The sequence below is a fragment of the Anomaloglossus baeobatrachus genome, chromosome 3, assembly GCF_048569485.1.
Source record: "Anomaloglossus baeobatrachus isolate aAnoBae1 chromosome 3, aAnoBae1.hap1, whole genome shotgun sequence".
Classification (NCBI taxonomy): Eukaryota; Metazoa; Chordata; class Amphibia; order Anura; family Aromobatidae; genus Anomaloglossus; species Anomaloglossus baeobatrachus.
Window position 1 is genome coordinate 670,356,849 of NC_134355.1, and position 15,874 is coordinate 670,372,722.

Here is a 15,874-nt window from a genome sequence, read left to right on the forward strand (position 1 = left end):
AAATACGAATTCTATAAATTAGACAATAGATGTCAGAACACAGAATAAAATAAATAATGTTAAAAAAATTCTTAGCTCACCAGTTTGTGGAATGACTGATGGAAAAACAGCAAAAAGTTTCGGAGCAACATGCAAAATAACGTTACTCCCGTGTCCATTAATAGCAAAACCTTGAGGTTTCACTTGAACAAAGACTTGGTGCTCCCCTAGTGGCAGAGGAGCCTCAATGCAGCATATTATACTGGATGTATTAGCCTCGGTAACACGACAATGCGTCTGATTAATCTTTATATCCAATTCCAGAGAGCGTCCATGAAATCCAGATCCCAAAATATTAACACTAAAGTCACAACTGACACCTGTACAAGAAACAAAGAGCACACATGAGACATGATTGTATTATATTATTATAGCAGTTAAAATCTTGTACATAGAGGGCAGTATTAAAGTAGTTATATTCTTGTACATAGGGGGCAGTATTATAGTAGTTATATTCTTGTATATAGGGGCAGTATTATAGTAGTTATATTCTTGTATATAGGGGCAGTATTATAGTAGTTATATTCTTGTATATAGGAGCAGTATTATAGTAGTTATATTCTTGTACATAGGGGCAGTATTATAGTAGTTATATTCTTGTACATAGGGTTAGTATTATAGTAGTTATATTCTTGTACATAGGGGCAGTATAGCATTTATATTCTTGTACATAGGGGACAGTATTATAGTAGTTATATTCTTGCACATAGGGGGCAGTATTATAGTAGTTATATTCTTGTACATAGGGGGCAGTATTATAGTAGTTATATTCTTGTACATAGGGGCAGTATTATAATAGTTATATTCTTGAACATGGGAGCAGTATTATAGTGGTTATATTCTTGTACATAGAGGAAGTATTATAGTAGTTATAGTCTTGTATATAGGAGCAGTATTATAGTAGTTATATTCTTGTACATAGGGGCAGTATTATAGTAGTTATATTCTTGTACATAGGGAGCAGTATTATAGTAGTTATATTCTTGTACATAGGGGCAGTATTATAGTAGTTATATTCTTGTACATAGGAGCAGTATTAGGCTATGTGCGCACTAGGCGTTTTTTTCACGCTGCGTTTTTATGTGCGTTTTTGTCTAAAAAACGCGGCAAAAACGCATGCGTTTTTGCCGCGATTTGGTGCGTTTTTTGCTGCGTTTTTGCTCACTGCGTTTTTAATCAGTGCACAATGCCATTAAAGATTGTTGATGAAAAAAAAAAAAAAAAAAAGGTCTGATGTCATTTCCTTCTTCAAAATGTTCATTGTATGCAGGAGAGCAGACAGCTGCAGAACTAGTGTATGCAGGAGAGCAGACAGCAGCTGCAGAACTACAAGTCTCAGCATCCTCCATTCACTAGTGTATGGAGGAGAGCAGACAGCAGCTGCAGAACTACAAGTCTCAGCATCCTCCATCCAGGACTGTATGCAGTTTTTTGCCCAAAAAGAAAAAAAAAATGACGTGGGCTTCGCCATATTTTTGTATGCTAGCCGGGTACAGCAGGCAGGTACGGGCTGCCCCCAACCCCCAGCTGCCTATTTGTACCCGGCTGGGAACCAAAAATATAGAGAAGCCCTTTTTTTTTAATTATTTCATGAAATAATTAAAAAAAAAATGACGTGGGCTTCGCCTAATTTTTGAGTCCAGCCGGGTACAACTAGGCAGCTGGGGATTGGAATCCACAGTGCAGGGTGCCCATGCTTTCTGGGCACCCCCACTGCGAATTGCAGTCCGCAGCCACCCCAGAAAATGGCGCTTTCATAGAAGCGCCATCTTCTGGCGCTGTATCCAACTCTTCTAGCTGCCCTGAAGCCGGGTGGCGAGCTGGGTAATAATGGGGTTAGGGCTAGCTGTATAGCTGGCCCTAAGCCCGAAATTCATGGTGTCACGCCAATATTAGACATGGCCACCATGAATTTCTAGTAATGATAAAAAAAAACACAACACAGAGAAAAATATTTTTATTAGAAATAAAACACAACACAATTAGTGACTCCATCTTTATTGAAATAAACCCCCCTCCGCAGTAATCCTGGGCCAGGGTCCCGCGCCGTCCAATCCGGATCCAATATCATCTGATCGGTTTGCTGGAAGGCAAAGCGATCAGATGATGTGTCAGTAGAAAAAAAAAAAAATAATAATACTCACTTATGTGCTGTGCTGATGACCGGCAGCTCCTGGAGCGATCGATTGGACAGGAGTCTGATCCTATACGATCGCTGCCGGAGCTGCCGGTAATCAGCTGATGAAGTCCCCTGACGGCAGGAGCAGCTGATAGCCGGCCGGGCGCGAAAAAGCCGGCGACACCGCGATCAGCTGATGCGTCAGGTGACTGCATCAGGTGATCAGCGCCAGGTCCTGCAAGCAAGGTCCTGCCCCGGGGAGACTGCACACAGCCAGAGCGGCGGGACCGGGAGGAGCTGGGAGCGGGCATGGCACCGGGACCCTGCGGACAGGTGAGTATATGACATTTTTTTTTTTCTACTGTTCACTTTGGTTTTCGCCGCTGCCTCCACCTCCCGCCCAGACATGGCGCCGCACGGAGCTGACGTGCACAGGACGGGAGGTGGAGGCAGCGGTGACGGTACCGGGAGGATTCATGCTTCTGTGTTTACCAACAGAAGGAATCCTCTTCCTGTACACGTCACTGTAGTACCCACCCCTTGCGTTTATAGCTGCGTTTTTAGTCATAGAAACGCGGCTATATGCGTTATTCATTGCGTTTTTAACATCTCATTGAATTCAATGAGTGAAAAACGCAGTGGAAAACGCAGAAATAATTGACATGCTGCGTTTTTGTGGTCACCACAAAAACGCAGCTAAAAAAAAAACGCTGTGTGAGGACAGCACTTCTGAAAACCCATTGACATTGCTGGGGAAGCAATGTCACTGCGTTTTCAGCACAAAAACGCGGTAAAAAACGCCGCTAAAAACGCGGCAAAAACGCCTAGTGCGCACATAGCCTTATAGTAGTTATATTCCTGTACATAGGAGCAGTATTATATTCTTGTACATAGGAGCAGTATTATAGTAGTTATATTCTTGCACATAGGGGGCAGTATTATAGTAGTTATATTCTTGTACATAGGAGCAGTATTATAGTAGTTATATTCCTGTACATAGGAGCAGTATTATAGTAGTTATATTCTTGTACATAGGGGCAGTATTATAGTAGTTATATTCCTGTGCATAGGGGCAGTATTATAGTAGTTATATTCTTGTACATAGGGGCAGTATTATAGTAGTTATATTCTTGTACATGGGGGGCAGTATTATAGTAGTTATATTCTTGTACATAGGGGCAGTATTATAGTAGTTATATTCTTGTACATAGGGGCAGTATTATAGTAGTTATATTCTTGTACATGGGGGGCAGTATTATAGTAGTTATATTCTTGTACATAGGGGCAGTATTATAGTAGTTATATTCTTGTACATAGGGGCAGTATTATAGTAGTTATATTCTTGTACATGGGGGGCAGTATTATAGTAGTTATATTCTTGTACATAGGGGCAGTATTATAGCAGTTATATTCTTGTACATAGAGGCAGTATTATAGTAGTTATATTCTTGTACATAGGGGCAGTATTATAGCAGTTATATTCTTGTACATAGGGGCAGTATTATAGTAGTTATATTCTTGTACATAGGGGCAGTATTATAGCAGTTATATTCTTGTACATAGGGGCAGTATTATAGTAGTTATATTCTTGTACATGGGGGGCAGTATTATAGTAGTTATATTCTTGTACATAGGGGCAGTATTATAGCAGTTATATTCTTGTACATAGGGGCAGTATTATAGTAGTTATATTCTTGTACATAGGGGCAGTATTATAGCAGTTATATTCTTGTACATAGGGGCAGTATTATAGTAGTTATATTCTTGTACATAGGAGCAGTATTATAGCAGTTATATTCTTGTACATAGAGGCAGTATTATAGTAGTTATATTCTTGTACATAGGGGCAGTATTATAGCAGTTATATTCTTGTACATAGGGGCAGTATTATAGTAGTTATATTCTTGTACATGGGGGGCAGTATTATAGTAGTTATATTCTTGTACATAGGGGCAGTATTATAGCAGTTATATTCTTGTACATAGAGGCAGTATTATAGTAGTTATATTCTTGTACATAGGGGCAGTATTATAGTAGTTATATTCTTGTACATAGGGGCAGTATTATAGTAGTTATATTCTTGTACATAGAGGCAGTATTATAGTAGTTATATTCTTGTACATAGGAGCAGTATTATAGTAGTTATATTCTTGTACATAGGGGCAGTATTATAGTAGTTATATTCTTGTACATGGGGGGCAGTATTATAGTAGTTATATTCTTGTACATAGGGGCAGTATTATAGCAGTTATATTCTTGTACATAGAGGCAGTATTATAGCAGTTATATTCTTGTACATAGGAGCAGTATTATAGTAGTTATATTCTTGTACATAGGGGGCAGTATTATAGTAGTTATATTCTTGAACATAGGAGCAGTATTATAGTAGCTATATTCTTGTCTAGAAATGTGCAGTGAGATAATACTTATGTGTCTGTTCTCATAGGAAAAGAAGGGACTATTTGCATTCTGGATACCTGCGGTATATTGAATGTCAGTCACTACAGGAGTTGCATTCAGAAGACTCTGGAAAGCGCAGTATCCTGAGCATTGGGCCGGGATATCATTCACACCAACAATGACCTGTGGAGAGAAGATATTGCAGAGAGCCATCATTAAAAAAAGCTCTAACCAGCAGCAGTGAAGACTTTCTGTCATTAATAAAGTTACTGGATGGTTGTTACAGACCTGAGGCCGGGGGTGGGAGGTAGCGAGCATGTCCCCGAATATTGGCCATATAAGCACCCCGCCATCGTAGACAACTCGCGCTACAATAGAAGGTTCCAGGCCTGTCAGATTCTCAGCGCAGACCTGTGTAAGAGGACAGAGAGCATGTTAGTATTGTCTTACACCAATAATGGCAGAAATTTCAGAACCTTGTCATAGAAATCTATACTCAGAACATTTTTAATAGTTCATATACTCCGTGATTGTGGACTTTGCCGGGTGCTGATAAGGCCTCTGGTGTCATGATCTCCAGGCCTGATAGTTAATTACTGAATGCCCATTGCAGCTTAGCATCCATGGTTACGACCATGAGCCACTAAATAACTGTCACTATGAGTGGTCATAACCATGGATACCTGAGCTCCAATGCTCTGCACATGAGGTAGGAGACATGGCTGTATCAGGAAAACTATACTATATTTCTAATTGGAGGTATTTGCTAATATTATATCTACTATATATTGAGATGGGCTCTTGGAGATGGGATACCACTTTAATGACATGGAAAAAATACCTAATATATGTTTGTAAAAAATATACCTGAAGGAAATTTGGAAGATCCCCAGTCATATTTTTCCATGTCAATGTCCAAATGATCTTGTGACAAGTGTCGACGTCTTTGGTAATGGTGAAGTCGTCAACGTCGATGTAAAGACGAGTGATGTCATCGGTATGATGGATAAGTAATTCTCTGAGATCACTGGGAGAGATGTTGACTGGAATCCCTGTAAAACCATAATCTGTGATCTGTAGGACATTAACTGACAATTCAATTCAACTGGTATATTAATGTAAGAGCGTTTCATCATGGTGGTCATGAGCAGCTCAAAGGGTCTTTGTGGTTCATCATGGTGGTCATGAGCAGCTCTAAGGGTCTTTGTGGTTCATCATGGTGGTCATGAGCAGCTCTAAGGGTCTTTGTGGTTCATCATGGTGGTCATGAGCAGCTCTAACGGTCTTTGTGGTTCATCATGGTGGTCATGAGCAGCTCTAAGGGTCTTTCGGTTCACCATGGTGCTCATGAGCAGCTCTAAGGGTCTCTGTGGTTCATTATGGTTGTCATGAGCAGCTCTAAGGGTCCTTGTAGTTCATCATGGTGCTCATAAGAAGCTCTAAGGGTCTTTGTGGTTCATCATGGTGGTCATGAACAGCTCTAATGGTCTTTGTGGTTCATCATGGTGGTCATGAGCAGCCCAAAGGGTTTTTTTGGTTCACCATGGTGGTCATGAACAGCTCTAAGGGTCTTTGTGGTTCATTATGGTGGTCTTGAGCAGCTCTAAGGGTCTTCGAGATCCTGGATAGAGTCTATATATCCTTTGAGGTTCAGTATGAGGCTTGCCACTTATGGTTTTTTATCCTCCACCTTACCATCTATTGAGATCATTAAGATTTCATATGACATATTATTCTTTACCCCCCAATTTTCTATTTCTATTTTTTTCCAGGAGGAAACGTCCAACCATTCTCCCAAATGTACCTGCTTTGGCTTCAAACCATTTCAATAATTGTCATGTAAAACCACTTCTCCTCAAGGTGACATGAGTAGGGCATGGGAAAAAACGTCCACACTACCAAGGGTGGATGGGCTGTATCAAGGTTTCGACCACTTTTGGTAATCATGTCCTTCCTCTTTTTTCTCCTAACGGAAACCTATCAATACTTCCTCTCCTTCCGTGTCCGATACCCTACCTCCCCAAAGTTTTCTGTTTTTCCCAACCTGTCTTTCAATAACCAATTGTCCAACACCCTCCATATCCAATCCATACTTCTCCCTAATTCCTCCCCAACCAATCTTTTCCTAACCAATTCTCTAGCACCTTTCAGACCCTTTCCCTCTAATTCAATGGATAAAATGACACCAGTAAAAACCAACACAGTGGCATGGTGGTAATGACCAACGTTAAGTTTCAGCTTTGCAACCATACTCCCTCCAGAATCCAAAGACTTTGATTTCCCAGACGCTGCTTGTCGGGTCATAGGAATAATGCCACCGATTTGCCATTTGGCATCATTTATAGTCGAAACTAAGACAGTATCTGATCGTATTCAAACTTCCGACTTTCGTTCTTGATTAATCAAAACATTCTTGGCAAATGCTTTTGCTTTGGTTCGTCTTGCGTTGGTCTAAGAATTTCACCTCTAGCGGCGCAATATGGATGCCCTCAGCCGTCCTTCTTAATCATAGCCCCAATTCCGACAACCAACAAAATAGAACCGGAGTCCTATTCCATTTTTCCTAGCTGGAGTATTCAGGCGTGGTTGCCTGTTTGAACTCTCTAATTTTTCAAAGTAAATGTTTTGGGCCCCCGGGACACTCAGTTAAGAGCATCGAGGAGGCACCCCAAGGCAAAGGGGCTGGGACTGGGCGGTAGCACACCTAGCGGCTGACCGCCAGTTCAATCCCAAGATCCAACTACGAGCTTTTTAACTGAAGCAGCTTTAGTGTACGCTACAGGAACTGGAATTACTGCGGCTGCTGGCACCAGACTTGCCCTCCAATAGATCCTTGTTATAGGATTTAAAGTGTACTCATTCCAATTAAAGAGCCTCGAAAGAGTTCTGTATTGTTATTTTTCGTCACAACCTCCCCGGGTCGGGAGTGGGTAATTTGCGGGCCTGATGTATATATGTAATGGCCAACTATACTCTGAAGTTTTACACTTGTTTTTTCTAGTTATTATACCATTATTATGGTTATATTATAAGACGCAGACTACTAAAAAAGTTGACGTACCCTATGAGCAAGATGTCAAAGAAAAGAATTAAAGACCAAATGGGGCAAGATGATCTAAACAGACCCTAATCTGATGAAAATGTGCCCCCGCTTAAGGGAAATTTGGGGAACTATTCAATGGGGCAAATAAACCTTGTAGTCTCAGTGTGTCCTGTTCACACTGATTCTTTGGGTGTGTTGATTCCTACCTGATATTAGAGTGCCAGATAAATTGATAGAAAATGTGCCGCCAATTGGTGGACTTGCTGCTTGCGACCTTGTAACTGCTAGGCTTATATCTTCTCCTCCTGTACTTAGCTTCTGCACATGATGATTATCTCCAATGGATTCAGTTGAAGCCCCACTGAATTAACAGAAGATGTCTTTTACTACCATGATGTAAAATATCAATCATAACTTTAAATAAAAAATGATCATTTAAATTACCATAATTCTATAAGTGGAAGATTGATGCCGCAATTGGCCACCAAGGCGGTGAGATTATAGGATGGGTAACTTCCAGTAATAGTTGTGCTAATGAGTTGATGACCCCCCGGCAGCGCTTGTTTAGGATCCACACGTTGAACTAAATAAAAAAAAATTGTATATATGAACTTGCAATTGGATATATTTTACAGTCATGTAAATCTACTTGATGACGAATGAAAACCTGTAATCTACACAAAATAAACACAGCATTGATATATCTAATTATATTATTATTTACAGTACATTTTACTCAATTATGATGTCCATTTAAATTAAATATCCTAAGTATAGGATTATGAATATTATTAAGCTCCCTAAGGATAGAAGAATATTACTAACCTCCCTAAGTACAGGAAGATGAATATTACTAAGCTCTTTAAGGATAAGAGGATAAATATTACTAAGCCCCCTAAGGATAGGAGGATGATTATTATTATTAAGCTCCCTATGGATAGGAGGAGGAATATTACTAAGCTCCCTAAGGATAGAAGGATGAATATTACTAAGCTCCCTAAGGATAAGAGGATGAATATTATTAAGCTCCCTAAGGATAGGAGGATGATTATTACTAAGCTCCCTATGGATAGGAGAAGGAATATTACTAAGCTCCCTAAAGATAGGAGGATGAATATTACTAAGCTCCCTAAGGATAAGAGGATGAATATTACTAAGCTCCCTAAGGATAGGAAAATGAATGTTACTAAGCTCACTAAGGATAAGAGGATGAATATTACTAAGCTCCCTACGGATAGGAAAATGAATGTTACTAAGTTCCCTAAGGATAGGAGGATGAAACCAGTACCTGTTATGTTTTTATTTGCGATAATGATTTCATCAATAAAATACCCCTGCTGCTTTCCATTTTCTGTCTGCATCAGTATAATCTGATCCACATATACGGATGATTTTCTTTGGATTTCTTCCATTGAATCTTGAAGACACATCCAGAGATTGACACACACATAATTCCATCTGTAAAGAAATATTATTTTTTATTAAAAAGGGATGGAACAGCGGTTTCTGACAGCTGCATTAAAAAAAAGAGGTAATTCACATCCTAAATTTAGACATCTGGCTGCTTGTGTGATCCTATGTGCTTGTCCGTATTGCAGAAGGGTGCTGAAGCTGCCTTCCTTTGCATGCTCTACTATGGTCCATAACATGAACCAGCAGTCCATAAGAATAGTTGCCCATGTGCACTGATGTAAAGAGGTAGATGATTCCCACATCAGAAACTGCACAAATAAAGTCTGTGTGGACGAACATCTTTATCCGCAGGGCAAAGTTTGAAGAATAGGAACTCAAAATCATCTTTATCCACTGCTATCATTGATTGTGCAATTTCTATACTGCTGTATACTTTTACCTGATTATACTTGGCATAGTGGGCAGGGTGCAGTACTGGGGCTCAAAACTGGCTGAATAGTCAGTCACAGCGCTATTTTTGTAAAAAAAGATTTGCCAGTACGCATCTCTGAGGCGAGGAGAGGGGGGGTTCTGTCAGGCGCTGGCGGCCGAGATTGAGGAGCAGGGATGGGGTGCTTTCGGGCGGCCGGGAGATCCTATGCACGGTTTACCTGTTGAGGCACTGGGCGGCGGAAAACGGCAGTCCCCATACAGCTACGCCCCCCGGCCGCATTGCTGCCCCCCTGAATATAGTGCCGCCTGAGCAAACTGCTCAACTTGTGCAATGGACGGTGCAACCCTCCATTCTCCATCCCCCTGGTCTCTCCATCCTCCATCCCCCTGATCTCTCCATCCTCCATCCCCCTCATCTCTCAATTCTCCAATCCCCTGATCTCACTCTATCCCTCCTGCATCCTTCTCCCCCCTGCACAGCCTGCCGCCCTCTGCACCCCTCTCTCACATACCCTGCACTCCTCCATCTTCTCCAGCTTCTTTCCCGCTGGGCAAAACTCCATGGCTCCACCTACCCGAGTCACATGTACGTGACATCATCGCAGGTCCTGCAGCTCCAGTAGCCGCTCTGCTTCTGCCTCCGCTCCACACATGGCTAATTTGTATAGTTTACAAATTAGCCATGTGGACAGAGCCAGAGGTGCTGGCCCTCAGCGCTCTTCAGATTTTCTGGTACGCCGTACCAGCACGTACCGCCGCAAAAAAAGCACTGGTCAGTCAACAGAGGGAAATCTTCCCCTGGGAGCTGGGGTCATCTGTATACCAAAGTTTACAGGTGACTGACAACATACCACAGAGGGACTGGGCTAAATCTTTGAGGAGCATGTTACTGCTGCACCCGATGACGCCTGCTCTATCGGCAGAGCTAGCACTGTTGACGATGGATGGGAGAGGCCCAACAGACATTCATTATTAGAAGTTCAAGGGACCGTAACACAGTAGATCAGGTGGTGAAAATCCTACAGGACATGCATGACAACATGACTGACTTAGGTAATTTGCGCATGCGCCATCTTCGTCAATTCCAGAAGTAATGCAAGATGGTGACCCAATATTTGAATGCATTGCAGAACGCGATGGCTCACCTTACTGAAAAAACTGAAGACAAGCAAGGGGGTTAGGCCCGAAAGATGAAGTGTTAAGCGGTCAGTTAGTTGCAGGCCTAAGAGATACCTTTCTGAGCCAGGCCATGAAGAACATCTGCTCTACAACCCTAATATGAGTTTCCTTAAGCTTGGAGCAGAAGCAAGAGTACAGGAACAAGAAGCTCCAACCGTGGCCAGCTTGGCCCAGAGCCACAATGCAACATCCTCAGGGGATTCTCTTACTAACCAGAGTGGGCTGGTGAATTGCACAAGGATATGAGAGAGATTCGAAAGGGTAACTGTCAAGTATAAAGAAAGCCCCAGCAGCTCTTCTATCAGTGGACTCAGTACTTGGATAAAGACAACTACCAAGTAAAGTGTATCCTCCGCCTAATGATCACCAAGCCGAACCTTGACGCCCCCAAGAAAGTTGCAGAATTCAATTCTGGGCCATATATCCACCAGTTGCCCGATCTGCAATGGGCCAAAAACTAAAATGCACCACAGTGAGGGAGCACACTGTGGGGGCAGGTCCCAATACAAGAGAGACTAAAAGCTCAAAGGATGCTATCTCCGAAAGTCTTACTATGTGGGCTAAACTGAACAGAGAGAGGATTTGCTGCCTCCTGGATATGGAGTCCCAGTTGACTATGTAGAGTGGCGCAGGGCAATAATCGTAGGCAAGGACCTCTCGGCATGCTACATGAGAGCTGGACCAGGCTAGGTGTGTAGATGTGTCATGTGGGCTGTGCACCCATGCAGGCCGCATACTTCCACCGATGTTGGCTGGCCAGGATCGGACGGCAACTCGATACCTCAAGGAGACCAACAGTTTCAAGCAAAGGTAATTTACTCAACTATTCATTCTCAGCAATAATTTTACACTTCTTCTAGGACGTTACAATTGTACAACGCATATTCAGACACATTCTCAGTCCCCATTGGGTTGTTTCAGATCTTACTGGTCCTATGATTTCCAGCACAATCCAGCCCAACGCTACAGTATGACTTATGCCAGGCACTATCTCTTGCAGTGGCTTCACATCTAGTCTCCTATCACCAGGGTCAGAGTAGACACTACATGCTTGGGGACAACTCACTATAGTAAGCCAATTCTGTTCACACAGCAGTTAGGATTAACCTGTTACCTTGACGGTTGAGGGGCTTGGCCAATAGAGAATAAAACAGGAGGAGGAAACCAGCTCAACTGTATAGGAACAAATCCCCACTTAAAGCATGACAGTGTTGCAGATGCAGGAACTAGAACAAGAAGAATCCAGCTTCCATGTGCATAAACAAATATTTTTTTCTATATTCCAAAAGCTTAAAATCCAAGGTAACAGGACAATGATGCAGGGGTAAAATCAGCAATTATAATGCAACGCGTTTCAGACGAGGTGTCCTTTGTCAGAGCATATAGCTTGTGTTTTCACAAAGGCTGACTTTTGACCATTAGTGATCAACCGGAGCAGGTGGAATAATCGTATATACCCAAATAGATGGGTAACTGATATTAGTATGTGTCAATACGGTACCCCCAATGGTCAAAAGAGTATTACATATTTATCAAACTTCATAAAGATTTTGGTTGGTTTATATTTATGAAGTTTGTTCTCGCGTTTCAGCGCTGTCACTTCGTATTTCAATCAACACTCACAGTTCTCATGTCGAGTCTCCTTTCTTTCTTTTGCTGCCGTAGACCACCCACTGTATGCGATCTTCACGACCTACAGACTCTGACACCTCATGTGCTCCAGTTGGAGAGCCTTTATTCCAAATGGGGCACACGGTCACCAGTGATGGTGTACGTATATCCCACAAATGAATAGGTAGCTACCGTGCATAAGTTGTTTACTCTAACTACTCTAGGAAAGTAAAAATCATTGCTGGGTTTGTCTGGCTATTATAGTAAATTCCTAAAGGTCTTCATTCAGGCTGTAGCCCCAGGAACCGAGTTGTTGTGAGGGAAGCCTCAAGAATCAGTCGACTACAGTGGGGGCCATGACAGGAAGAGGCCTTCCAAGTATTGGAACTCTTGATGCTCGCCCTTACGATTGCCCCCATCTTGGCCTATGCAGACTTTTCACAACCATTCGTGTTATACACAGATGGAAGTCTTTATGGCTTGGGGGCAGTCCTTACACAAATTCAAGATGGACAAGAGTGACTAATCACCTATGCCAACCAATCCCTATGGGACACAAAGAGAAATCCTGAGAGCTATAGCTCATTCAAACTTGAGCTCCTGGCCCAGGTATGGGCTATGACTGAGAAATTAGCAGAATATATGTCGGGGGGGTCTAATGTTCGTGTGTAGACCCGCTAGCTCATCTGTAGAATGCAAAACTGGGAACTTCAGGACAGCAGTGGTTGCGAGACCAAAATACCAGTATCGGATAGCCAATGAGGCAAAAGCTGAAAATACCCACACTGATGGTGCTCTAAAGGGTAACCCATGAATGATCGGTTCAAAATATGGACGAAGGGTTGGAGGGAGATAAGATGCCAGATTTCTGATGGTTTGCCACAGCCCTTGTGGCTTCTCATGAGTTGATGAAAGAATGCTGACGGAATCTAGTGCTGGGGCACCCACAAGATGAATAGGTACAACTACTGCTGGCTTATCCAGAGTTGTTTGTGGAAGTGGGTGACCTTAGGTTAGAAATCTGGTTACAAAGAGTCAACGAACTTGTCTATTACAGCCTTGCAGACATTTGGACAATGGGAATGGCTCTGTATGAAGAATGAACTGTTATACAAAAATGAGTTAGCAAGGAATTTAGGACCACGCAGTAAGTGGTGATTCCGGAAGGGATGATACCCAGTCTAGCAAACCCATGAGAGGGGTGCCCATTTTGGAACAGAGAGGACCTTTCAAAGGCTACAACAGTTTGTGTATTGGCCACAGCTACATAGAGTGGTGGAAGATGTTTGTTGCAATTGCCGTCAATGAGAGCAGAAAGACCCCATGCAGGTGATACAGGCATCTGAGCCATTGGGCGTTTTGCTGGCGGACTATCTCATGATTGGGTCCTCCAAAAATGGTCCCTCCAACAATGGTTGAGAGTACTGCCTAGTGATGACGAATTATTTCACAAAGTTTGCAGTCGTAACCCCTACCAGGGATCAAACGGCCTAGTCAGTGGCCTGTGCTATCTGCTGTGACTTCAGTCAGGTATACGGATGCCCGAATAGGATTCACTCTGATCAATGAGCCTGTTTTCAAGTGACAGTCATGGAAGAATTGCACCGACTGTACGGCATAGAGTAGTGCAGAAAAGAATCCCTGTCACTCTCAGGGAAATGTGTCCTGTGAAGGTTTCAACAGAACGTTATCACAGAAGATTCTGAGGACTATAGAAGATGACTGACAGAAGAAATGGCATGAATTTGTACCGGAACTGGTGTTGGTGTATAATAAATGGGTACATGCCACAACTGGTTGCACCCCCAATATGCTGCTATTTGGTCGTAATGGTCGCAAAGTTACTGAGCTGAACGCGATTCTGATGAAGACTGTACAAAGATGAATTCTTCCTATTGGATGCAGGAGCACCAATATAGACTACAGAAATTTAGGCAACTAGTGGAAAAGAGATTCCAGGACATAAGACACTGTGCACATAAGAGACTCCAGGAAACACTGCTATAGACATGTGAAACACCCGCGCCGGGGCTTGCAGGGCTCGCACGGTCACCGAGCCGGTGGTATTCGGGGTCAGGCTGTGAGTGGCCCGACCCGGCTTCCATGACCCCGGCGGTTTTCAATAAAAGGAAAGTCCCAAAGTCAGTCCGGTGTTACAAGGTGGGGATCGAAGGAGGGTGATGGGGTTCCTGGGGAGTACACCATCAGTCACAGCGGCCACTGCGGTATCGGCCCTCTCCCCCAGGAAACAGTACGGGACGGGGACGGGGTGCTAGCAGCGCCACCCGTGGTATGCGGCCAGGTGTTCAGCCCTCGCTGCACAGTCTCTCTCCGGGGCAAGTGTTACGGACAGCCGGATGGAATCGCTCCCCACGGGTGGAACGGGGGAACCCCGAGAGGTTAATGCGACCCAGGGCAACAGTCCTCAGGGACACTGGGGGCACAGGGCGGCGGCATTACTCACACCAGTCACGGAGTGCGGGTTCCAGTTTTTCTCTATTTAAAGTCCGTTCCACATCGCACCCGGGTGCTGGTCCTCGTCGCCTGTAACCTCTGGTCAGTCCCAGGCATGTAGGAGGAAGGGTACGGTGGAGTGATCTGGGGTCCCTCTCGGTGCGTTAATGCCGTCCCCGTGGCATGGAGCATCTTGGGAACTCTCCGCCTCACTGTCACTCGCTTCCCTGGTAGCGTAACACCAACTGCCACCGTGTACAACACTCTCCAAAGATCCCCAGTCCTCAGCTCCATTCCCTTCCTCAGATGTTATCAGCCCTGGTCTCGTGGCATCTCCTCAGCAGGGAGCTGTTCTGTGGAGATCTGCACTCTCCTGCAGCCTCTGACGTTCTGCTAAACTTTCTGTATGTTCTGCACTAAACTCACTCCTATTCAGGCCCCTTCCCCTTGGGTTGTTATGGAAACCTGCCCGTGTGCAGCCACCTGCTCATTAAGGATACAGGATGAGTCATGAGGCTCACAACTACATGCTGCAAAACCTATTAAATCCTTCCTGCCAGTGTGATGTGAGTGTGGACTTCACTCCTCCTGCCCGGGACAAAATGGGGTAACATTTAATACCCTGTAACGACCCAGTTGCAGGGGCGTTACACATGGAGCAAGAGAAATGACCTAAAGGCAAACTGAGCTACAGATGGGAGGCAGCTCTTCATCAGTTGACGAAAAGTGTGAACTCTTTGTACGAAGTCCAATATGAAGAGGAAGATGAAGCACCTAGAAAAGTGCTACACCGCAATATGCTTTAGCCCTTTGTGTCAGACGATGAGAGAGTTGATGAACCCTTGAGAGAACAAACTAGGTCTGTGAGTTAGGTACCTGCAATTAACAACGATGAGGGGTGGGTAGTACCTGCTGCGCCAACAGAAGTAGCACTACCATCCTAATGCAGCTTGGATGATGAGCCAAGGGCTGAGCAAAAAGAAAGAATGGCGGATGGCCCCGGTGCTTCAGAAGGGATAGATGATCAGGGGCCTTGCAGAACAGAACATGCTAGTGATGGTGGTCCACCCACAAGTTATGCAGAAGACAACTTCATCTGGCAGTTTATAATGCAAGAAACACATGAGTGCGCTCAAATCATGGCAACACTGGGGCCAGCCCTGAAGAGTATTTAGGGTCGAAGT

The 15,874-nt window shown here is 43.6% G+C and overlaps 1 protein-coding gene across 1 annotated transcript in view; it reads right to left on the reverse strand.

Moving 5' to 3' along the window:
• The window catches only part of PKHD1 (PKHD1 ciliary IPT domain containing fibrocystin/polyductin), an 832,619-nt gene that overhangs the window by 704,113 nt on the left and 112,632 nt on the right, over window positions 1-15,874 (reverse strand). Inside the window, exons 20-26 of the mRNA XM_075341622.1 lie at window positions 8,890-9,059; window positions 8,046-8,184; window positions 7,808-7,962; window positions 5,426-5,610; window positions 4,847-4,969; window positions 4,636-4,741; window positions 81-359 (exon numbers count right to left, since the gene is read on the reverse strand). Coding sequence (XP_075197737.1) covers window positions 81-359; window positions 4,636-4,741; window positions 4,847-4,969; window positions 5,426-5,610; window positions 7,808-7,962; window positions 8,046-8,184; window positions 8,890-9,059 — 1,157 coding nt within the window. The remainder of the gene's footprint in view (window positions 1-80; window positions 360-4,635; window positions 4,742-4,846; window positions 4,970-5,425; window positions 5,611-7,807; window positions 7,963-8,045; window positions 8,185-8,889; window positions 9,060-15,874) is intronic.